The sequence below is a fragment of the Vigna unguiculata genome, chromosome 6, assembly GCF_037176805.1.
Source record: "Vigna unguiculata cultivar grain cowpea cultivar isolate G323 ecotype 2 chromosome 6, ASM3717680v1, whole genome shotgun sequence".
NCBI lineage: Eukaryota > Viridiplantae > Streptophyta > Magnoliopsida > Fabales > Fabaceae > Vigna > Vigna unguiculata.
Genome location: NC_140797.1, coordinates 37,666,887 through 37,690,345, shown reverse-complemented (window position 1 = coordinate 37,690,345; position 23,459 = coordinate 37,666,887). Strand labels below are relative to the sequence as shown.

The 23,459-nt window shown below is 32.3% G+C and overlaps 6 protein-coding genes, 1 long non-coding RNA gene and 1 other non-coding gene across 9 annotated transcripts; 5 read left to right on the top strand and 3 right to left on the bottom strand.

The window, feature by feature from the left end:
• The first annotated feature begins 914 nt into the window (after positions 1-914).
• On the top strand, positions 915-987 carry TRNAE-CUC (transfer RNA glutamic acid (anticodon CUC)). Its single transcript has one exon. It is a non-coding gene; the product is annotated as a tRNA-Glu (tRNA).
• A 1,373-nt stretch (positions 988-2,360) lies between these two features.
• On the bottom strand, positions 2,361-3,204 carry LOC114188535 (uncharacterized). Its single transcript, XM_028077108.2, has one exon. It carries the CDS (start codon positions 3,058-3,060, stop codon positions 2,521-2,523), a length of 540 nt encoding a protein of 179 aa, XP_027932909.2. The 5' UTR covers positions 3,061-3,204; the 3' UTR covers positions 2,361-2,520.
• A 1,798-nt stretch (positions 3,205-5,002) lies between these two features.
• LOC114188534 (protein LEAD-SENSITIVE 1-like) lies at positions 5,003-6,034 on the top strand. Its single transcript, XM_028077107.2, has 2 exons — positions 5,003-5,096; positions 5,340-6,034. Exons 1-2 carry the CDS (start codon positions 5,003-5,005, stop codon positions 6,032-6,034), a joined length of 789 nt encoding a protein of 262 aa, XP_027932908.2.
• A 1,604-nt stretch (positions 6,035-7,638) lies between these two features.
• LOC114189081 (protein LEAD-SENSITIVE 1-like) lies at positions 7,639-9,012 on the top strand. Its single transcript, XM_028077789.2, has 2 exons — positions 7,639-7,823; positions 8,033-9,012. The coding sequence occupies exons 1-2, from the start codon at positions 7,730-7,732 to the stop codon at positions 8,665-8,667; spliced, it is 729 nt and encodes a 242-aa protein (XP_027933590.2). The 5' UTR covers positions 7,639-7,729; the 3' UTR covers positions 8,668-9,012.
• Positions 9,013-9,646: 634 nt separating this feature from the next.
• LOC114188939 (GRIP/coiled-coil protein) lies at positions 9,647-10,805 on the bottom strand. The gene is made up of 2 exons (XM_028077615.2): positions 10,603-10,805; positions 9,647-9,915 (listed from the first exon to the last, which is right to left on the bottom strand). The coding sequence occupies exons 1-2, from the start codon at positions 10,741-10,743 to the stop codon at positions 9,847-9,849; spliced, it is 210 nt and encodes a 69-aa protein (XP_027933416.1). The 5' UTR covers positions 10,744-10,805; the 3' UTR covers positions 9,647-9,846.
• A 54-nt stretch (positions 10,806-10,859) lies between these two features.
• On the top strand, positions 10,860-14,738 carry LOC114188938 (FLUCTUATING-LIGHT-ACCLIMATION protein 1, chloroplastic-like). Of its 2 annotated transcripts, none has more exons than XM_028077614.2 (8): positions 10,860-10,995; positions 11,513-11,907; positions 12,170-12,275; positions 12,787-12,842; positions 13,388-13,549; positions 13,725-13,808; positions 14,163-14,276; positions 14,373-14,738. In XM_028077614.2, exons 2-8 carry the CDS (start codon positions 11,530-11,532, stop codon positions 14,493-14,495), a joined length of 1,023 nt encoding a protein of 340 aa, XP_027933415.2. In that variant the 5' UTR covers positions 10,860-10,995; positions 11,513-11,529; the 3' UTR covers positions 14,496-14,738. The 2 variants fall into 2 exon arrangements, with proteins under 2 accessions (XP_027933415.2, XP_085530877.1); XM_085674751.1 differs by having other exon boundaries at positions 10,946-11,097.
• Positions 14,739-17,065: 2,327 nt separating this feature from the next.
• On the top strand, positions 17,066-20,467 carry YSL7 (YELLOW STRIPE like 7). The gene is made up of 6 exons (XM_028075392.2): positions 17,066-17,429; positions 17,643-17,806; positions 17,986-18,083; positions 18,173-18,307; positions 18,445-18,634; positions 19,186-20,467. The coding sequence occupies exons 1-6, from the start codon at positions 17,072-17,074 to the stop codon at positions 20,278-20,280; spliced, it is 2,040 nt and encodes a 679-aa protein (XP_027931193.2). The 5' UTR covers positions 17,066-17,071; the 3' UTR covers positions 20,281-20,467.
• Positions 20,468-20,514: 47 nt separating this feature from the next.
• Positions 20,515-22,155, bottom strand: LOC146885858 (uncharacterized). The gene is made up of 3 exons (XR_014995847.1): positions 21,984-22,155; positions 21,864-21,897; positions 20,515-21,664 (listed from the first exon to the last, which is right to left on the bottom strand). It is a non-coding gene; the product is annotated as an uncharacterized LOC146885858 (long non-coding RNA).
• Between the last annotated feature and the right edge of the window lie 1,304 nt (positions 22,156-23,459).

Sequence of the window (23,459 nt, the reverse complement as noted above, 5' to 3'; positions counted from 1 at the left end):
GTACTAAAGTTTTTGTGCGAAAGTTAGTGCTTATGATGACTGATAGGAAGTTGTTAACAGGAAATTAAACAAAACAGTAATGTTAAAGAGGAAACAGGTGAATGCAAGAGTAAATTATGAACATTTTTTAAGTTCTGCAATTCAAGAAAACTTTTTTTTTTTTAATCTTCATACTTATCTCTCCATTAATTACTTTAAAACATCAAACTAATTTCTTTTTTTCTTTTATTTTTCGTTAACATTAAATGTATGGAAAAATATTGCAATGGGAATCCTTGTAAAGAAAGTTACTATTGTAAATATGGAAAAATATGAAATAGCTTAACAACATCTTATAAGTGATTATTAGTGTTGTAAAGACCCAGTTAATGTGTTTAAAAGCAGAAATAATTTAAATGAAATTAAGTTTAAATAGTTAATTTTGTTTTTATTTATAAGCTATTGAAATAATAAAATTTTTATATTTCATCTCTTTTAAATCACTTTTACCCTTAAACATATCAATTAGCTTCTTACAAATCTTACTGTAAAATTTTAAATAAAAAATAATTTAACAAAACCTTAGAAAGTTATGCAACTTACCCCTTTACTTTTTCTTTATTATAAGACTAAATCATGGTTTGTATTAATTTATCACCTTTCTGTTGAGAAAAATTTAATTCATAAGAATCATTAAAATTGAAATAACAATATAATATTACTATTTCACTTTAAGAAAAAAAAATAGTTTTAATTTATAATAATTTGTTTACCATTTTGAAGAGTAAGTGACATGAATTTTATTTCCTTCATCCGTTAATAGATGACTTAAAATGAATAAAAATACAAGTATTGATTTGATGAGAAGAAAGAAAAAATGGAATAGAAATTAAAACCCAGAAAAAATAATATCAGAATCTTTTGATTTCAAGGGTTCCGTTGTAGTCTAGTTGGTCAGGATACTCGGCTCTCACCCGAGAGACCCGGGTTCAAGTCCCGGCAACGGAAGTTTATTTTACTTTTTAATCAAAAGATCGTGGTTTGCTTCGGCTCAAAGGCTCAGAAATACTTAAAACCAAAGAGAGACACTACATTTCCACTCAAGATAGAAAAAGTAAAACATATATATTCGACAATAACTACATAAGCAGCATAATAATTTATGAATCACTCAATCAATTACGGATATCTTTCACTCTTTTATTAAAAAAGTTAGTTTTACTCAGTTTAGTATAATCCAAATAACTTTACTTTTCACTCTAGTACTCCTATCTTTTGATTTCTTTTCCTCTTTCCGCTTTACCACTTTAATTCCAAGTCTGGCAGAAATCCATAGATTACAAACACACACACACCTTACAAACCCAATATTTCACTGGTTTTCTATTTGTTGGAAAGGACAGAGTAACAATAACATTACACAAGGCTGCAGTTTTCCTCTTTACAAAACTAAAAACAATATTGCTTGCATTATTCTCAAAATGCTGATATTGACACAAACTATTAAGCAAAACTGGATACATGCAAGGCAAAAATACTGCCACAATTATTCTCAATTCCTTCTTAGTAATCATTATCAAATTGTAATCTGACTGGGCCCAAATACTTCCACTATGTTGACAGAACGAAATATTAACTTAAGCCCCCAATGAGCAAATTCTCCGAGTCAATTGATTCAGAAAATTCAATTAGTTTAGCACTAACAAGAGCCAACACTCACAAAATACATTAGAATTTACAAACTCCATGATTTCAACAATACTATTACAGAAATACAAAATCACAGATCATTCCATGGATGCAAAATGATGCAGAAGAAGCTCACGGAGGAAAACAAGAACAACCCAATTGAGAACAGTAACCAATGCACCCTTTTAACTCAAGAATATTATACCAGATCAGACCAAAACCTCTACACAGAATTAAACCCTTTCCCTCAGACAAGTAACACTATTATCGCTTAGTCATCCAAAATCACATTGAAACACCATTAGAGCGCGTTGAGTCATTCTAAATCACACTAACTCAACAATGTTATACCATAGCACATTAAACTCAGATTTTAACCCCTTTCCCCAGATTTCACGACAAAACCAATCACAAAAATAACCATTTTCATTCATAATCAATTATAGAAAAGCTGGCCATGAGTGAATTATGCAAACATCCACCCAGAGACACCCAAAATTGAGATCAGTAATCACAAATCAGCAGAACCTGCATAAAAGATAATGATGAAAAGCAACGCTTCCAAATAAAACCCGTGAGTAAATACATAAATACTACTATATATGACGACTAGTTCCATATCCAAGGCAATGATTAACGCCATAAACACCACGGTTCGCCAGTTAGAAATAAAATAACGCAAATACACCAAATTCAAAAGTAAACATGTAACATAGAAGAAGCAGACACAAATACATGGCCAAAGTTCGCACCATTCGACACTTTCTCTGTTCAATTCACCTATAATTATTAACAACCAACATCAACCACACGGTTACCCAGAGATATCCCCAATCTCGACATTAGGGGTTTTTATACTGAGCCTTTGGCAGGGGTTGGAGCGGCGGCAACGGTCTCCGGGGCCGGAATCTTGACGTATCCTAACTTTTTGGGGCTCTCGATCTCTTCATCTGAGGAGAAGTCGTCGTAGGCCGCAGCGTGGTGGCGCATGGGGAAAACAGACCAGACGAGGTACATGGTAGCGGCGGTGAGGGCTCCGCAGCCTACACCGAAGAGGAGCGCGAGGGCGACGCTGAGGATGTCCTTGGTGCGGTCGCGGAGGGAGGAGAAGTCGTAGGCGGAGGCAAACCCTAGAGGGGCGCGTGGGTTGACGCGCTCCTGCTGTGGGAGCGCGTGGGGGAAGAAAACGTCGTAGGAAGAAGGTTTGTCGGTGATGAAGACAGGGGTGAAGGATCGGATCTCGGTGATGGTGGCGAAGGTGTTGGAGTTAGGGTTGCGGAAGGAGTAGGAGGAGATTATGAAGGTCCTGCAAGGACGCGCCGTCACGGAGGTGGCGGAGAGGGTGAGGATGACGGCGGCAACGAAAACGACGGCGATCGCGACACGGGCCATGAGGGACGAAAATTTGAAATTGGAAGAGAAAATGGGAAGAGATATTGGTGTGACGGAGAAGAAAGAATTGAGGAATGGGAAAAGATAAGAAATAATCGAAAAACGAAGGACGAAGGTGGAATGGTGTGAGTTTCCTAATGGTGTAGGTTCCAATAACAAGTCAAATACTAATTATTTACACATTAATTTACCCTTTTTGAAATAAAAAAAATGCTTTGATTCTTTTCAATTTTAATAAAATTTAATTGACCAACTCGTAAAAAATAGAAATATAGTTAACTTATTCAATAATATTAAGCATTTTTTGTAAATATATACGAGGATAAATTACCTGTTCTCAAAGTAATTTATATTTTTTATTATTATTACCATTTGTTCCTTGAAATTTAAATAATTAAGATTAATTATTTTAAAAAATTAAATATTTATAAAAGATTGGAAGAAGTAAGAGAAAAGATTATGAAGATTTTCATGGCTGTTTGTTTGGAGTGAGGATAAAAAGAAGAGGAAAACGGTGGACAATTGGGAAAAAAATTCATGAATTGGGACGAAAAAAATGGAAGATATTTTGGGTGTTGGACAAGAAGAAGAAGAAAAAAAAAATAGTAGATTCCAATGACAAACTAATGGTACTTAATCTACGCAATTTGATGTGTTGATAGAGAGTAAAGAATTAAAAATTGATAAAAACAAGGAAATATATAGTGAATAAAGATAAAAATGTTAGATTTAATGATTTTGTTTGATTGATGGAAGAGAAATAGATGTTGAAAAAGAATAAATAATATAAATTAGGAGAAAGATAGAGAGAGAAATATATATATATATATATATATATATATATATATATATATATATATATATATATATATATATATATATATATATATATATATTAATGAAGTGGGTTAGTGTTTTATAAGATTTTTCATGATAAAGTGGTAGACACTTCAACATTACAAGACCCACAACCATGTGTAAATTTCAATGCATTTATCTTAATGCTTGGTCTCGTACAATGAGATATTTTGAATAGCTTGATCATCGTATCTTCAACTAAACACCAAATTTAGAAGCTCAATGTATTCCTAATATCATGGTTAATTAAGTCAGTTAGACAATTAATTAAAAGGAAATTATTTTGTTATAATACACAGAAAAATACGTTATATGTATGATTTGTAATAAAATATTTCTTCTTGGTTAACTAGCTTAATTTATTACAACAGGGTTTATGATAAAAACTCATCAAAATTTGATTTTGTTTTTTATTTCAATATCTCATAATTAAATTTGTAACATAATTATCATATAATATGTTATTATTACTATATTTTAAAGTTTTACTAGATAGTTGTTTAGAAAATAATTTTTAAAATTAACTTAGCGTTATGTGTGAGGAATAAAGTATATTTTAGTAATACTTATGCCACAAAAGATAGTATTTATGCCATAATCATCGTAAGTCTTTTACTATAATTAACGATATATTAAACAAATATATTTTTAATCTAAACAAAGTAATACTACATATCCATCAAACTTATCATGCTTTTGTCTATAGATTCTTATTTATTTATTTTTAACTTATTTTAATATTGTATATCCTTTCGTTAACTATAAGAAGCTCTAATCTATACTCATTGACGTTAAATATTAATAAAATATGGAAAGGAGGTGGTGAATGTCAAATTGAAGAAAGTGAAACGAAGGTGTTGAAGCAAAGTACAGAGTTCAATATATATATATATACGTTCATTTCATTCCTTTCTTATTCTACCTAGCTTCAGAAAATACACACAAAAGATCTGAATCTGATAATCTAGTTAAAAATTAAATAAAAACAGTGATCAAATATTAGTGACGAGTTCGTCACTAATATTTGCATCACTGTCTCTAGTTTTGATTTTTCTTTTACATACTCAGTAATCAATAAGGGAAAATGGGAGTGTTTTCCAATAAGATTGACAGAGAACAGTTGAAACCAGGCGATCACATTTACTCTTGGAGGCAGGCATACATCATTGCCCATCACGGTCTTCTCTTTTCTCTTACTCTTCTTCTTCTCTGATCTTACACTCATTCGTTTCTGCATGTAAAGAATTGTTCTTGTTTTCTTAACAATGGAAAAAAAAAAGTGTTTTTAAGACACTGGTTAAAGATGTTTTTACAGGAATTCATATGAATGTATCAAGTGACATCCTTAAATTTGAGGTGTTTGTCAAGTTATAAACTATGCATGTTAGTAAAAGTTGCATGTTAAGTTGGTAAGATTGCAGGAATATATGTTGGAATGGGAATGGCGATCCACTTAACAAGAGGAGCAGCACAAGAAACAGGAACAGGAACAGTCTTGAACCGATTTCATCGTACTACACCATGCCCTAGATGTGGTTACCAAACAAAGACCGAGGGAGTCACGAGAACCTGCTTGGAGTGTTTTCTTTATGGTGGATATCTATACTTGTTTGAGTATGGTGTCTCATCTGCATTTTTTCTAGCCAAAGCTAGAGGAGGAACATGTACCACTGCATCTTCTGATCCAACCGAGGCTGTTCTTCGCCGTGCTTGGTTTCTTCTCAAGACTGGTTTTGGTGGCTACCATTTGTTCAAGAATAACTGCGAAGACTTTGCAATGTACTGCAAAACAGGCTTGCTTGTAGCCACAAACATCAGCGTAGGGCAAAGTGGACAAGCATCATCTCTATTAGCTGCTGCTGGTGCCTTAGTTTCTTCAGCACTTGTGTTTATGAACACTAGCTTCTGTGGTCTTGCTTTGGTTGGATGTGGCATGTATTGTGTTAGCAGATATGTTTCTGATATTGGAGTACGCTGTGATATAACCAAAGTTTCCGCAGAGAGGATTCATGAGGTGGCCAAAGAAGATTGGAACCAAGAGATTGCTGCATGGTTTGGAGAAGTTATTGCATGGTGTAGATTGTGTGGTCTAAATCAATATTTACATAATATGTAATCACAGGTAAAAGTAATAGTATATCACATAGAGATTGGTTAAAAGATCACAGGATGTTGGACAAGGTAATAACCAGGTTAAAAACAACTCTGTTGTGTATGGCTTTTAAGTTTGGTTTTTGTTCTAAAATATTTTCACCCTTGAAAGAGTTTTTATGGAAGATATTTGGATTCTGGAATTGACATTTGATTGCTATGAGTTGTTTTTAACTTATTACAACGGGATTTGTGATGAAACTTGATTATGATGATGATGATGAAATAGAGAAAATGAATTGCTTGAAAAGAATGCAAAGTTATCCTTCTGACATCCAGAGGAGGCAGAAAATGAGGCCAACGTAGAGAAAACTAATAAACAGTGACGAAAATTATCTTGCAACAAAGAATTTCAAATATTAACATGTTAGTAAAGTCAATGTTTATGTTTATAGTGAAAGCAATCGAAAGTTGTTAATAATATATCGATTTCTGACATAAATGAATAAAGAAGAACCCGTAACATGTTGTTGTCATAATAACAAGTAATAATACATGTTTTAATTTAACTAGTACAATAAGAAACAATTTGTCATTGCAAAAAATATATATGATTTATTTCAAATATTAAAAATTGGATAAAAGTGTATGGGAGATATTGGAACTTATAATAAATAATAAAAATAAAGTTTAAACAGAAAGTAACATAATAAAAGTACAGTAATACCCAGATTTTTGGTGTATAACCCCTGTTATTAATTCTAGCTTCTTAAAAAAAATGTATAATATTTCAACAGTTGCTAAGCTGGAAACTAGACAAAATACAAGTAGATTAAAATAATTAATTTTCTTAGTCTCAAAATGATGCAAATATATTAAAATATCGATATTTAATAACTTTAATGAATAAAATAATATGTTTTAGAAATTGAATTGACATATATTTATCATTTCAAAAAATCACCTATGAGGCTCGACTCACCATGGACAACCTTAGGTAAATAGTAAACTTACTATTTTTCAAATAAATTATAAAATATTTACAAATAGTATCATAAATTTAATTTATCTTTTAGAAATATTTATACGTAACATTTATCGTAATTTTAAAAAATCAAATAATAATATATTATCAGTAGTTTAATGAGTGTATTCACTTTATTAGAAAATGAGTTAACATATATATATATATATATATATATATATATATATATATATTGCGTAGACATAAAATAACAATCAAATAGTTCTTGATGTATGCACAAAAAATAATTTTCTTTTTCTAGTGAGGAAAATGAGTAATGATATATAGACAGTTCAATTTATTAACACTTATTATAGGTTTGATTTTTCTCTCTATTTCTCTCTTCTCATCACATCATAACCTATATATAATCCAATCATTTTTATTCTTCCTCTAAGTGTATATTAAGTGCAACTCTTTTGTGTCCATAAATCATTTTTCGAGAAAAAAATATAGATAGATGTGAAAGACCAATGAACATTAATAACTATAGAGTGTAGGTGTAGAAGCCAAGGAGTCGGTTCCTTGGGTTGGAATGCAAGAACCTGATTCTTATGCATATTTATTATCCCTTCATTCCCTTCTTCTCCCATCTGTTTTTTTTTTTCCCATTCTTCACCTCTACAAAGAGCACACACATTATTCTGATAACCTAGTTGTTGTTGGCATGCTTTGTTAACCAGTAATCTGAGGGAAATGGGAGTGCTTTCCAATAAGATTCACAGGGTTCAATTGAAACCAGGAGATCACATTTACACTTGGAGGCAGGCTTATATCTATGCCCATCATGGTTATCTCTTTTCTCCTTGGTGCTCTTGAATACTTCTGTCTTATGCATTTTAAGAGAATTCAAAAGAAGAGATCATGCAGAACAATTTTAGAATTACCTGGCACTCTTCCTTATTATGTATTTTTTTCATACCTTTTAAATTGAAAACCTATTTCTGTCAAATTATAAACGATGGATGTTATGTTGTCACTGAATTTGTAAAATTTCAGGAATATATGTTGGTGAGGGAATGGTGATCCACTTCACCAGTGGATCAGGCCAAGAAACTAGAAAAGGGGCAATCTTGGACCCTCTTCTTATAAGTTCACCACCCCTTCATAATACTTGTGATATTTTATGTCCTAGATGTGGTGACCAAAAAACTGCTGGTGTCATCGGTTCCTGCTTAGATTGTTTTCTCTCTGGTGATGATCTATACTTATTTGAATATGGTGTGCCACCTGCACTTTTTCTGGCCAAAGCTAGAGGAGGCACTTGTACCATTGCATCTTCTGATCCTGCTGAAGATGTTCTTCGCCGTGCTTTGTTTCTTCTTGAGAATGGATTTGGTGGCTACCATGTGTTCAAGAATAACTGTGAAGACTTTGCAATTTACTGCAAGACAGGTTTGCTTGTTAACACAAACATCAGTGTTGGGCGGAGTGGACAAGCAGCATCTTGCTTGGCTGCTGCTAGTGCTGTAGTTTCTTCACCACTGAGTTTGATGATCCCTGGCTTTGGTGTTCTTGCATTGGTAGGAGGTGGCATGTATTGTGTTAGCAGATATGTTTCTGATGTTGGAGTACGCAGTGATGTAACTAAAGTTCCAGTGGAGATGATAGCTGAATTAGGCAAGGAAGATTGACTGTAGTGTAGATAGAGGTTCATACAAAACTGTGGTGTATGATGCTTAGTTTGATTTATGTTATGAATATTTACTGGTTAAAAAGTATTTGTTAACTTGTCTATTCAGGAATGATTTGTTTATTGGATGCCAGGAAGAATTAGAAAATGATATATATTGTTTCTCTTGTCTTAGTCGCATTAGTATGAAGTATTTGCATTTGACAGTCTCAGAATCTGGCTGCTGAAGTATTTGTTGTCTTTTGGTAAAAGGAGTCATGACAATTAATAACTTCTATTGTTTGCTTTTAAAATGAAAAATAGCATCAAAACCTCCTCAAACACAGATTGAAATAACCTTGCTTGTGTCACTTGTTCATATGAGGAGAGGAATGGGGTAGAAAATGAGGTCAGTTGATATTATTTCGTAGCAGAGGAGTGCTCTTGCTTCGTCAGGATAGATAGACTGATAGACAACATTTTTATTTGCCTCTTCAACTTGGATAAACAAACAAATGGAAATGGGAACTTCTAACAAATCTTCTTTGTGTTAGGGAGACAATTTTTATAATGAATACATTATAGATTAAGTTTTTAATAGAAGAAATAGTTAACATAAACTTACAGGCAAGATTTAATGGTTAACATAATCTCCTTATGTTTTATTTATTTAAGAAACTCAGATCCAGATTTAAACCAATCAATTAAAAGCAGCATAAATAAATAAATATGATCTCTATTGGTTCGATTTCCTACCCTAAAAATAACAAGTAATCTTTCAAATTCCACTTTAGAAGAAATAAGAAAACGATGAAACTGATACGTTGAAGCGACAGAACAAATTCCAAGATATGTCACCTAATCAAAGATAAGAAGGATTAAGGAACATATGAACTAAACCGTAAACCAGATTTGAGATAGTTGAGCACAGCACTTCCATCCTAAGCTACTGGAAGGAGATATCGAATGAAAAAGAAATGAGATATAAAGAGACAGCAATATAAAAGCAAATCTTTATACTTGACTTCGCTATAGCTAACTGGAACATAAAATTGTACAAACTTTTTAGTCTCACATGTTTTACATACAAAGTTACATTTAGATATAAATACAAAAGGGAAATCCACAAATCACTGCATGGCGTACTAAGAATACCTCTATGGACAAAGACATCCAACCAGACCAAACATCATGAACTCATCTAAAAAGGCCAAAATTCTGGTCCACCAGGCTTCTTTACAAACAATTGATTGTATTCAGGCCTTGATGTCTGCAATTCAAGCAAACAGTTCTTGTTAGAAATTATAACTCACTCCCAAAAGCTCAGAATATGTGATCTATGGAAAAATGGAGTTCAGATGGAGAAAAATGCCATGCTGCCAATCATATAAAAATGCATTCAGCTAACTAGCCTAGTTAAAAGCACTTGTTCAATAAACTATCATCACATAAGAACTTATATCTTAAATTTGACCATAAAACTTGTTGGAATAAGCTTAAAAGAGAAATTTCGATAATAAACTTGTTAAAACAAGCTAAACGCAATTTTACAAGCTCAGATAAATTCTACAAATCTCTTCCACGTATGTGCATCTATTCAGAGAAACCTCCATGCATAAGTACGAAGGAAAATAACCTTTTTATTTCATGTATCAAGGAGGCAACACCAATATGGTAAAAATTTAGTCATATAGTTCATTCACGAGAATTAAAGTTAATTAATTAAAAAAAAAAAAATCAATAACAGGGTCCGCATAGTTCCCAATACATTGATCGCTAATAATGCATAGAAATTTAATTTGAAGCAAAATTGAGATCCAAAGGTCAAAATTTGAGCCTGATTTTAATTACAGGGTAAAAACTATGAATCTGCAGACAATTTAACCACATAGAAAATAACGAGAATTTGAGGAAATTGCACAAATGGGTGGTGAGAAAACAGAGAGAAGGTACTCACGATGTCTTTGAAAAGAAGATAAGCAATGAAGAAGAAAAGAAAGAAAAGGATCTCAAACTCCGCGTGTCTCACGAAGGCGAAGACCGCCACAATCGCCCGAGTCAACAACGACTCGTTCCGATTCTCGCCTCGCCTCGCCATCGCTGTTCTCTCTCACACTTTCTAAACACAACACACTCTCTCTCTCTCTCTCTTGCAAAGAACCATAAAAATGGAAATGTTTCTCTTCAAACGGATCCGGGTCGGGTACCAATTCTTCCTGGACCGGCCCAGAAAGCCTATATGTCGTTCGGCCCAGAACGACATAGCCTTTCGCGTTTTGTTCTTCGTCAATTCTTCCACCTTTCTTCTCTACACCGCCATTCACCATCCACGCGTTTTGTGACCTTAAAAGTATAACCTTTATTTTGATAATTGAAATTAGAGTCTGAATTCTCATATATTTATTTCCACAAACTCAATTCTTTAGATTGATTGTAGGAAACTGGGCATTAGGTAAAGTCTTCTGATAATGTTGTAAAGTGACGAAATCTTCATCTCGTGTTCATATATGTAATAGATTCCATATTGATTATGAATTGCATATGAATTTTGCATTTTCAATTTATATTGTCACTAATTATATTCTATCTATGTGTATGTAAGATGAGTTAATGTGCATAACATAACTGCTTCTACTAATATTGCATTTGACTTTTGTTTGAGATGATATGGCAAGTTTCTGCAATTAATTGTTGGAATGGAAAGGGGTTTGAGATTCTCAATCTTCTACACATTTTGATCTCAACGAATTCTAAGACATCCCTCAATATATATGCTTAGGAAAAGGGCATTGTTTTTCCTTATTTTTATTCATTAGAATTAATATTTGATGAACGTTCTTCCACTGAACATATTTAATTGAATGCAGGACTTGATTTATTTTGTATGGTATTGGAAAGACAAATGGCCTTGTTCAGAAGATATGTTGCTGCTAGTGCTGTTGCATTGTTTGTCTTCTTGCTGTTCTTGTTGGCTTGCAACCTTAACATGGCTTCGGCTTCCTCCGGTGGCGTGATGGGAGGGAGTTTCTTCGATTCTGGTTCAGATTCAGATTCTTCGTCCTCAGAATTTTACACTAGGGATTCAGAATCATACAGAATGATGCATCATCGTAATAATGACGCGTCTTCTCATGACACTGAGCATGCAGAGGGAGGTCACGCTGGAGTGCCCTTCTTGTTTCTATTCTTCATGTTGGCTATGTTTTTGTTTGGATTCTATAAAAACAAAAATGGAAATTCAGTTACTGTGCTCAAGCTTCAGGTTTGTAACTTGAGCTGCTCTGATCCCTCTTCAACTACTTCCAATGACTAATAATGAATTTTATGCTGAGCATGTAGAAATGTTTGACGGAATTTAGATTTAGGATAATGCTTGTTTTTATGTTATCACTTACTAGCTTGATATTTTTGGTTTGAACTGATATTGTTATGAAGTTTGAGAGTGCATGCATTATGACAGTCATTGGTCCTTCCATTTTCCGTTTTGAGTTTATTTTTAGTTTTGTTTTGCTGTCTTGTGTAAGGTTGCAATGTCGGGTGGGAAGGGAAGCTCAATACAAAGGGATCTAACTAGGATTGCAGAAACTGCAGATACATCATCTCGGGATGGATTGAAATATCTATTGACAGGTAGTTCCATGGATTGCTTGTTACAATTTTCTTGTCATGATCTTGTGAGATATTATTTATATGGCATTATTGAACCTGCGTGAAAATAGGTAGTGTTATGTTTTTTTACCAGTTGGTGATGGTGGGAGGGTCCATTGTTCTTGAGTCATCCTCCTTAGCCATAGTTACTTCTTGCACGTCCAAGAAGCAAATCACCTCAGTGTATAGCTATTCATAAAATAATGTAGAAACTACTGTGATTAGAATGAGTGAAAAACATGTACATGAATATGACTGAGAGGTGAGTAAGGTGCTCTTGTGCACCTAGGAAATGCCTTTTGTGATGTTAGTGAGCACCTAGGAAGTTTCCTGTCTGTAATTCTGCAAACTATGGTTATAATTACAATCTAGTGTCAAAGTTCTTGAGGCTGTGTTTTTTATATTTTGTTCTATGTTTTGGCTAACATTGAACATTTCATTATCTATAAAAAATGCTCTGTATTTGATGTTCTTAGTATTTAACTTGTGACAGACACAATACATAGTTTGGTTGGACATCTTGGTCACTGTGTAGCAGGATATTCATTTGTAAGTTCACTCCTTCTCCCGCGGCCAAATTTCAATAATAGTCGTTTCTTGGTTATTAGCAAGAGATAAAAAATAAATAAACCAAACCGAAGCACAAAAAATGAATCATTTTTATAAAGATTGAACCTCACCATTTTGAAAAACAATTCAGTTCAATTCAGAAGAATCATTTACTGGTTCAGTTCAATTCTTTGTGTTGAACCAAATCATAAACAAATTAGAAGTGCTTAAAAGAATTGAATTGAATCGAACTGGTTGAGAATCAAACCCAACCTTTTTTCCATGAAAAAGAACGAGCCAAACCTTTTTCATAAAAAAAAAAAAAAACTCAAGCATTTCTTGGAAACAATTTGGTTTTCACAGACAGTTATCAACTTCGGCTCGGTTCTTTGTACTGAACCAAATCATCAACACCTTATAAGTTAATATGCATCTAAGTTTTGTAAAGCTAGCAGTTGTAGGGTTTTTAGTTTAAATATATGCATTTATGTAGCTAGGAAATTGTAACTGTTAAGAGGTGATCTCTAATGAACCATCTTTGGCAGGTGGATCTAAAGCAGAGTAAAGATGATGGGGAGAAATGCTATTATCAGTTATCAAATGAAGAAAGGTCGAAATTTGATGATGAAACATTAGTTAATTTGAACAACACAGAAAAGAGAAACTCAAGAATCCAGAGTGATGAGATTAACAATGAAAACTCAGAGGTATGGTCTGATTAGTAAAAACCTAGTCTAAATTATATTTTCAATTTCTTGGAATCCAGCATGCAAAATGGTTATTGTGATGCACCTTACACCTTTGCAAAAAGGTGGTCTCTACTTCACTTTCAGCTGTTTGGAAAATCACAGTTTTGCATCTAACTAATATATTCTGTTGCAGTTTGATGGAAAAGATATTAAAGAGGAAAGAAAAATATTTGAAGAAGAGAAACTTCTCAACGGGTTTGGCAACGAGTACATAGTGGTATGGTATGATCTCTTTCTGCATGTATATTATGTTTAGCATAAACTTTCATTCCACTCCTAATTCAAGCATAAAAAGACTCCAAGTGCTTCAGTTCCACAATTTTTTTCATCCTTACTCGCTTAATTTGTATCATCTAACAAATAGGGTGGCACTAGTGGAAGATTTCACTATTCACATTAGATATTTCTAGATGTAACTCGTATAGCAGAAGAGGAAAATATGTTTGGATTGAAAAAACTGAATCCAGAACATGTATATTGAGAAAGACCCTTTTCTAGTCAAAGTTGAAAATTCAAAAATGAAAAAAAATTTGTGTTGTTTGTTCTTATACTTATGACGTACTTGTGCCAGATAACCATCTTGGTAGCTGCTAAAGGAGCACATAAGCTTCCTAACATCTATGGAGATGAAGATATGAAGAAGGCCTTGCAAAAGCTTAGAACTGTTCTCTCAAGCAATTTATTGGTATGATATCATTAATCAAATTAATCCATTTTTATATTTGAATTAGTTAGTGTCATTTCTTCATAAGTAATCACAACAATTTCAATTTTCTTACAGGCTGGGAAGGTGTTGTGGACCCCACAGAATGAGGATGAGACTCTTTCAAAACGACAACTACTTGAAGACTATCCTCAATTAGCAAATTGCATGAATACCTTTCTTGTTAAGAAACATGAATGAAACAAATGCTATAATCACGTTTCTATGCTAAATTATTCCACTAACTTGAACTTCTTTTTCAGGTTTTAATATTAAAAATCTATATAAAATCAGTTCATTGTGTTCTTAGGTTTTAAATGTTAGTTTTTTTTTACATTTAATTGTATACTTGAACCTAAATTCCATCGACAATGTAAAATATGTGTACATTTGTTATCCAGTTTTATAAAGAAAGTTCTAGTCTTTTATTATTTAAAAGTTCTACCATGCATTATCTGTGATTGGTTGACAATGAATTTTCTTTTGCAGCAACCAGTAATAGAGATTAAACTTGTAATTGAACTACAAATAGTTAAAGAAATTCAGCCTATATTAAAAATTATATAAATTAATTTAAAGCGTATTAATATTAATATTTTTTTTGCTCACTATCATTTAACCTATTAATGCTGTATTATATGTATATATAATAAATTCGTTGATTTTTATTTTAATTCCTTAAGAAATTTATCTTAATATTTTTTTAAATAGTTACAATGTAATGCCATAATCAAATTATTTTCCTATAGTTAATTTTAAACTAAAATTAAATTCGATCAAGATTTATTAACTACATGTAGTCAACACTTTAACTAAAGTGAGGTAGTTATCAATAAACATAACACCAATGAAAAAAAAACCCAATAAACATAATACATTTACAAATTATTTTATTGTATTATTCAGATACGCAATAATTCTTTAAATATATTCTCAAATTCATTAGTTGTTAACACCAATTATTTCATAAGTTCACTATCAACAATGTTGGTTTGAGTGAAAATGGGCTCATTAATATAACCTAGCATTCATTCATATGTTATCATTTACGTTTTTTTAAGCAAGATTTCGTTTACTTAAAAAAAAAGTGTATATATATATGTATAAATATTAAGTGCACTATCAATAAATTGCTGGTCTGATTGAAAATAGATTTCTTATCTTAAGTGAAATTTCTGTTTTAAAAATAATTAAAAAGCGAGATTTTATTAAATATGATTAATCAATTTACTATTAATTAAAGATTAGTTATAAATAAAATCGATAAATATATTTTTCACTAATATTATAAATAACAAAATGTGCTATATCCAAAAATGGAGTCTGATTTTCTTGAATAACCATTATAAAGATTTTTACACGATTAACAAAATAATTTCACCCTAAATATGACTTTAAAATCATTATTGCATTAGAATAAATATTGTTGTACGTCAGAATCCATAATAAATTACATTCACATAAGGTAAAATAAGAAAAAAATGAAATAATTTTTTATTAGTTAAAACATAAGCTAATTTGTTGAAATTATTTATTAGCTTATTCAAAATTTATTTTTTAACTTATACTTAAACTGGTTAATTTTATAAAACAAGCGATTTCATTTTTTTCTCTTAAAATGTTAATAAAGAAATCTCTAGGGAAAAAAAATCAATAACGGTGAACAACACAATAAGCACCACAATAATTCACATCCAGTATTTAAAATGTTTAACTTGTTGATTTTTATTTTATTTTTGTCAAAAACCTTGCATTAAAGTTGTTTTTATTTCATAACAAGAAAAAGAAGGAAAAGGTTGAAAAACTAGCATCCTTGGACGTTGACCTCATATACACAAAAAGGGCGTCAAATTTGAATCTACATCAATGGAATGCACAAAAAACTTCAACACCCTACATACAAAAACGGAAATACTAATTTACAGCGTGAAACAAAAATAAAAAAGAAAATCCTGAAAAGCAACTTGTTTAAATTTAAATTAAAGCTATTTACATATATTTTGTGAAAAAAAATGCAATAAAATATATATAAAAAGTTATAAATGAGTTAGTTACACCTATAATGACAACTCAATTGTTCTTCTATAGAATTTCTTTTACAATAATATGGTCGAATCGAAAGTTTTTACCACTAAGATTATATTTAAAAAAAATATATTACTCTAAACTGTATACCATATTATATCAACTAAAATTAACTCAACATATCATTTTTCAAGTATAAATTATTCTTATCATAACCAATTATATCATGTCGTTTAAGAGTCGAAATGTTTTTAAGAATAAAACTATGATAAAACATTACGCTACAAAATAACAATAACTTAGATATTTGGTGGTTGACCCTAGTAACATCATTCGACAAACTTGGACATAAATAGTTTTATTTTTGTTATTCATTTTTTTCTCCAACTCAACATCATATTGTATAAAAAAACATCCTATATAAAAAGATTTTTAAAGATAATATAATAGTATGATTTGATCTCTTCCATATTAAAAAAATAAAAAATTGAAAATGCCACTTATGATTTTGAAACACAAAGCACGGGTTAAGAAAAGTAATCGTAATGCATGCAAGTTATGAAATTAGAAAACATGTGTAGAAACAAAAGTGAAAGTCAAAGGTAAAATGCAGTGGCGGAAAGAGAGGAGACAGCATTTGTGTCTGTGTTCGAAATCATACTAAGCAATAACAGACCAAAGAAAAGGTCAAATGGAGAGTTAGAAAGCAATAAAAGTGAGAGTGGAGAAGAGGAGAGAGAGAGAGAGAGAGAATGGTTTGGGAGAATGAGGTGGAGAATGGAAATGAGGAGGAGGAGGTGGAAGACACGTCCGTTGAGAAGGCGTTTGAGGGGAAGGTGGTGCCACGATGGCAGAAGCAGATAACAGTGAGAGCAATGGTGGTGAGTTTGTTTTTGGCAGTGCTGTTCACATTCATTGTCATGAAACTGAATTTAACGACGGGGATTATTCCTTCGTTAAACATATCGGCGGGGTTGTTAGGGTTCTTCTTTGTGAAGACGTGGACGAGTGTGCTTGCCAAAATGGGAATGCTCACTAACCCATTCACTCGTCAAGAGAACACTGTTATTCAGACATGTGTTGTCGCATCTGCTGGCATTGCTTTTAGTGGTACCATCCACACTCATGCATGCATGCAAATTTCAAAAAATTAAAATGGATCTGATATATAGTCAATTGAAAATCCAATCCATGATCAACAATGTTTGAGAAGTAATATATACTTTGTTGAAATTATAGTCAATGCTTTAACGGCTAACTGCATTTCTCATGGACTAACCTCATTTTCTGGTGACACTTGTTTGATTGAATTTGCTTGAACAGGTGGTTTTGGTAGCTATATCTTTGCAATGAGTTCAGAAGTAGCAAACCAATCTACTGAAGCAAACGGTCCACAGGATATTAAGAACCCAAGTTTAGGATGGATGATAGGATTTATTTCCATTGTTAGCTTTCTGGGACTCTTTTCAGTGGTTCCGCTTAGGAAGGTACACTAATCTAAGGGCCTCCATCTAGTAATGAACAACACCAATTATTAGTTATAACAAGCATCACTGCAAATGCAGAATAACTTTATAATTTGAATGTCTAATTGTAAATTTTCTCTCATGGCATATAATTTTCTATGCATGTTGATTTGAGTTTTATTTTCCCTTTTTGTTGTTAGATTATGATTGTAGACTTCAAGTTGACATATCCTAGTGGTACTGCAACAGCTCATCTTATCAACAGTTTCCATACAACAGAGGGTGCCAAACTAGCAAAGTAAAAATTTGGCACCTTCTTTTTCTTCATTAATACAGCTATGAAAAGTTTTTAATTTTTCCATTTCCTATTAACACATTCCTTTCTAGGAAACAAGTACGTGTGCTGGGAAAGTTCTTTTCCTTTAGCTTCTTGTGGGGTTTCTTTCAATGGTTTTACACTGCTAGTGATGACTGTGGCTTTAATAGCTTCCCTACATTTGGTCTTGAAGCCTATCAAAACAAGTATGTCACTACTATATATTTCTCATTAATGAATAAAGTAGGAAAAATGAACGCACCGCTAGTGTTTTCTTTCTGAGAATACAGTTTTATATATGTATTTTAGTTCTCAATCTGTACAATACTTATCTACATAACAGGTTCTTCTTTGACTTTTCGACTACATATGTGGGTGTGGGGATGATATGTCCATATATAATCAATATATCCCTTTTGATTGGTGGAATTCTATCTTGGGCCATCATGTGGCCTCTCATTGATGCAAGAAAAGGTGATTGGTACTCTGCAGACCTCAAGCAAAGCAGCTTGCATGGCCTTCAAGGTTACAAAGTAAGTTTTCTCTCCACATTTACAAACATCAAAACTATGTTTCATTGTGATCAAACATCACGTATATGAACAATATCACTTCAAGATATAGTATTGACACGTTCTGCTTTAAATGGCAGTTTGGAACACCGTTTAATACGCCAAAAACTTAATTTCATTAGATTGAAAAGGATTATATTCATTTATTTTTAAAGTTTAGAGATCAAAATATATTAGATTGTGAGAGATGGATGAATTTCAATTTTGCGTCAAGTTTAGAAATCAAAAACATGTTTAGCCCTAAATTTAACTGAAATATAGATTTTTAATGAACTTCTTTGTTAAATTGATGCAGAATGAAAAATGTTGTTCTTTGATAAACATATCATATTAATGACTAGACTAGTATAATATGCATTATTGTTTTTGCAAACCATATTAATAATTTGGATGGAACAGACAGAGTTAGTATCAGTATGATACAACAGTGTAATAACACTATTGTTCTCTGAATAATATTAATTGGGAAACATGTGGTTGATTAGTCTTGTTAATGTATTCTCCAAGTGCAGGTTTTCATAGCCATAGCAATGATTCTCGGTGACGGTCTATACAATTTTGTTAAGGTTCTTGGTCGCACTTTTATTGGTTTGTATAACGAATTCTTCAGAAAAAAAGCAGTGACATCATCCAGTGATCCTGACTCACCATCATCACTCTCATACGATGATAGGTGTAGGATTGACATGTTCCTCAGGGACCAAATTCCTGCTTGGTTCGCCATTATTGGGTACGTTATCATTGCAGTGATCTCTGTCATCATTGTTCCCATGATTTTCCATCAACTCAAGTGGTACTACATTGTTGTGATCTACGTGATTGCACCAGCACTGGCATTTTGTAATTCATATGGGTGTGGACTAACAGACTGGTCCCTTGCATCCACGTATGGAAAATTAGCTATCTTCACTATTGGTGCATGGGCAGGTCCTTCTCATGGTGGTGTTATAGCTGGTTTGGCTGCATGTGGGGTGATGATGAATATTGTATCCACAGCCTCTGATCTGATGCAGGACTTCAAAACAGGTTACATGACAATGGCTTCACCAAGGTCTATGTTTGTGAGCCAAGTTTTTGGAACTGCCATGGGTTGTGTTATATCTCCTTGTGTTTTCTGGCTTTTTTACAAGGCCTTTGGAAACCTTGGGGTTGCTGGTTCAGCATATCCTGCTCCTTATGCTCTTGTTTATCGTAACATGGCAATACTGGGAGTAGATGGCCTCTCAGCTCTGCCAAAATACTGTCTCATCTTTTGTTATGCATTCTTTGGAATTGCAATAGTTATAAATCTTTTACGGGATTTGGTTGGAAAAAAATGGGCCAATTTTATCCCTGTTCCTATGGCTATGGCAATACCCTTTTACATTGGAAGTTATTTTGCCATTGATATGTGTGTTGGCAGTTTGATCTTGTTTATTTGGCAGAAGGTTGACAAGCTCAGTGCTGATACGTTTGGATCAGCTGTGGCTTCTGGTTTGATTTGTGGGGATGGAATTTGGACGCTTCCTAGCTCCTTTTTAGCTTTGGCAGGAGTCAAGCCACCTATCTGCATGAAATTTTTGTCCAGAGCAGAAAATGCAAAGGTCGATGGATTTTTAGAATCTTGATATCACTGCATTCATTTTCTACACTCTTTGTTTAAAGCTATACATTAGTTGTAGTACTTTTTTTATTCAACTCTTTCTTGAGTTTAGATGTTAGTTAATTTGTTTCTTTTATTAAGGGTTGTTGTTCAATGTTAAAGCGTGCTATTTTGCTTGCCTTAATCATGAAAAGCAACTTCATGCCCTTGATTTCTAAAATTAAAATTTCATCTCGTGTTTATTATCTTTCTCTCTCAATTACACGATGGAAGAATGACAAAAAAGTTACATTCGAGTAAAATGTACAAATAATGCGAGTCCAGAGTAATACATGGAAGAAGAATGCACACCTCCAAGTTTGTCTTCCTTTGCTTTTGATAACCAAACAAATATAACAGCTTTTCTGTTATATCAGTTTTTGTGTGTATGGATAATGAATTCAGTATATCCTCTTCTCCTTTCTTTTTTACATAGTATTCAGAGCTTCCCAGGTCTTACCATGCATTCTGAAAATTTTTGTGCTTCTCCTCCTTTTCTTCCTGGCACCTTCAATACTCTCATTTCTCTTAAGTTAGATGATGAACATTTTCTTATATGGCAACAAGTGTTAGCCAGTTAAAGGTCTCAAACTTACAAAGTTCTTGGAAAATCAAGATAATTCCTCTAAATTTCTTTCTCCAGAAGTTGCGCTCAATAATGTCATCAACCCAGATTTTCTGCACTCCGCACAGCAAGACAGGCTTCTGGTTGTGTGGCTCCTTGCTATATGTCCCTTCCGATTCTGATAAAAATGGTTGGTCTCAACTCTTCCTTCCAGATTTGGACAAAATTACGTATTCAAAATAGAGCAAAAGTCAAGAAACTCATGATCCAATTGTGCACTCCAAATAATGATTGCTCCTTTCCTGCTTATCTTCTTGATATCAAGAAGAGTGTTGACATTGGGGCACCGATTTTCACTGAAGACCATGTTGAAGCAATCTTGGATGGATTGCCTGAAGAGTATGACAGCTTAGTTGCTTCTGTTTTGTCACGCGTGGATCGTTACACTGTTGAAGAACTCGAAACTTTGCTTTTATCTTAAGAAGAGCCTTTTGACAAACACAAAAACTGCAGAGCAACCTATTCTTCAAGCCAACCTTGCATCTCAGGTCCTTGGTCTTCAAACAACCAGCGGAACAATAAAAACAGGTCTAGTAGTTCCTCATACAGAGGAACTCACAATCAAAATAAAAATTCTGCTTCAAACAAATTGTCATGATAATCCGGGACGAGATATACAAATAAAAATTCTTGGAACAACACAGCTTCATGGCAAAATCCGAAATTGCAGTGCCAAATTTGTGGCAAACTTGGACACACTGTTATTTTCAGGAGAGACAAGATCTAGAGCAACCTTTATGCAGGACTGCCAAAAACCAAAATTCAATATTGAAGTCAAGAACAATGCAGCACAAAGCAATTAAGCATGGAAAAAGGGAAAACAAGCAAGCAATTTGCAGTCGATAGGCATAGTTTGAAAGTTCAACATAAATTACTGTAAGATAAAACTAGATCAAGACGTAAATGCACATTATTTAGAATTGGCATGTATAAAATAGACTCACCAAGGTTTTGTATAAAAGTCCAAAGGTTCAACTCCTGTAACAGGACCCTCAAATGCATAAATGGAAAGACAGTGAAATTCTATCAAGGCCACAAATCAAATTTAGATAGAGAGCACTAACCAAATTCTTCCTTGAGCTTCCTTCTATGATGAGAATCAGATAAAAAAGTTGATGATGAATAGGTTGAAAAACCTAGATCATAAGATGAAGATATAAACATAGCAATCAAAATAGTTAAAGACTGAGTTTTGATGAATTTATTCAGTGGCTAAAGCACTCAGCAGAGTTTACAAATATATGTTCAATTTTAAATCGGCGTCTTTAATTGAAAAAAGTTATTGGTTAAATTATGTTTTTTTTTTCTCATTTTCGTAAAAAATATTAATTTAGTTTTTTTTATTTATCTTAATTTAGTTCGTTAGTACTGTATTAATAATATTACAAAAAAAATGACACTTATTTAATGTCATTATTACAGAACAAACAAGACTTTATTACATTAAATTTTTTAAAATAAAAATCAAATTAAAACAAATAAAGAAAAAAAAAGACCAAATATATATTTTTGTATGAAAATAGAATATTTTCTTCCTAATTTAAGCTATAAACTATCGATAAAAGATGATTTTTTTTAATTCTCACAGTTGAAAAGAAGGGAATGCCTAATTTTGAGAAGGGTGAAAGCATCGACATAAAACATTAAAACGTTGTATTTGATTTATCCAAAATAAAGTAAGACAAAAAGAAGATCGTAGAGACCCATTAGACAATAATTTGGAACATTCCCTGCAAATGAGAGGTTTGGTGAAGGGACACGGTTATTTTTTTTATATTCATATCAGAGATAGAGGTGTTGTAGTTAAAGTTTGGTCCTTTTTGTTGTGGGCACTGATAAACTATTCAATTCCACCACCAAACAAATCATGAATAAATAAAGTTAGTGACTTTGGAAACCTAACCGAAGCAGACATAACTTTTCAGCTTTCAAAAACCCAATGCCAACTATATGTTTTCCCTCTTTTTCTGCCTTCTGTTCTGTTCTCAAATTACCACTGCATGCTCCCACCTTTTTAAGTATATCTCATTTATTATATTAAATAAATATATTTAAACTAGTTAACAATCATTACGTGAAAGATAAAAAAAAAGCATAAATGATAAAAGAAGAATTAATTTTGTTTTAAATTTAAAAATGATGCTTAAATATATATATTTTAAATATGATATTTTATGTAAATTAAAGTTTAATTATTTATTTAGTTTTATAATTGTACATCTTAACCTGACGTATTATTTTAAGTATTTTTATTTTTTATAATACTATCTTCAATAGCCTATATTTTATACCGAATACTTGAAATCTTGAGTTTAATTTTGTCAAAAAAAAAATGGAATGAATTTTTTTCTTGCATAAACTTAATACAATTAAGGGTTAAAATATGTTTTTATCTTTTATTTTTTTATTTTTAGTAAAAATTTGAATTAATTTTTTTTGAAACTACGAACCAATTTAGTTCCTTATTTTTATAAATGCATGAATTTAAAGCTTTAAATTAATTTTGTATAAGTTTATTTGACGTTTCAAACGCGTATCTA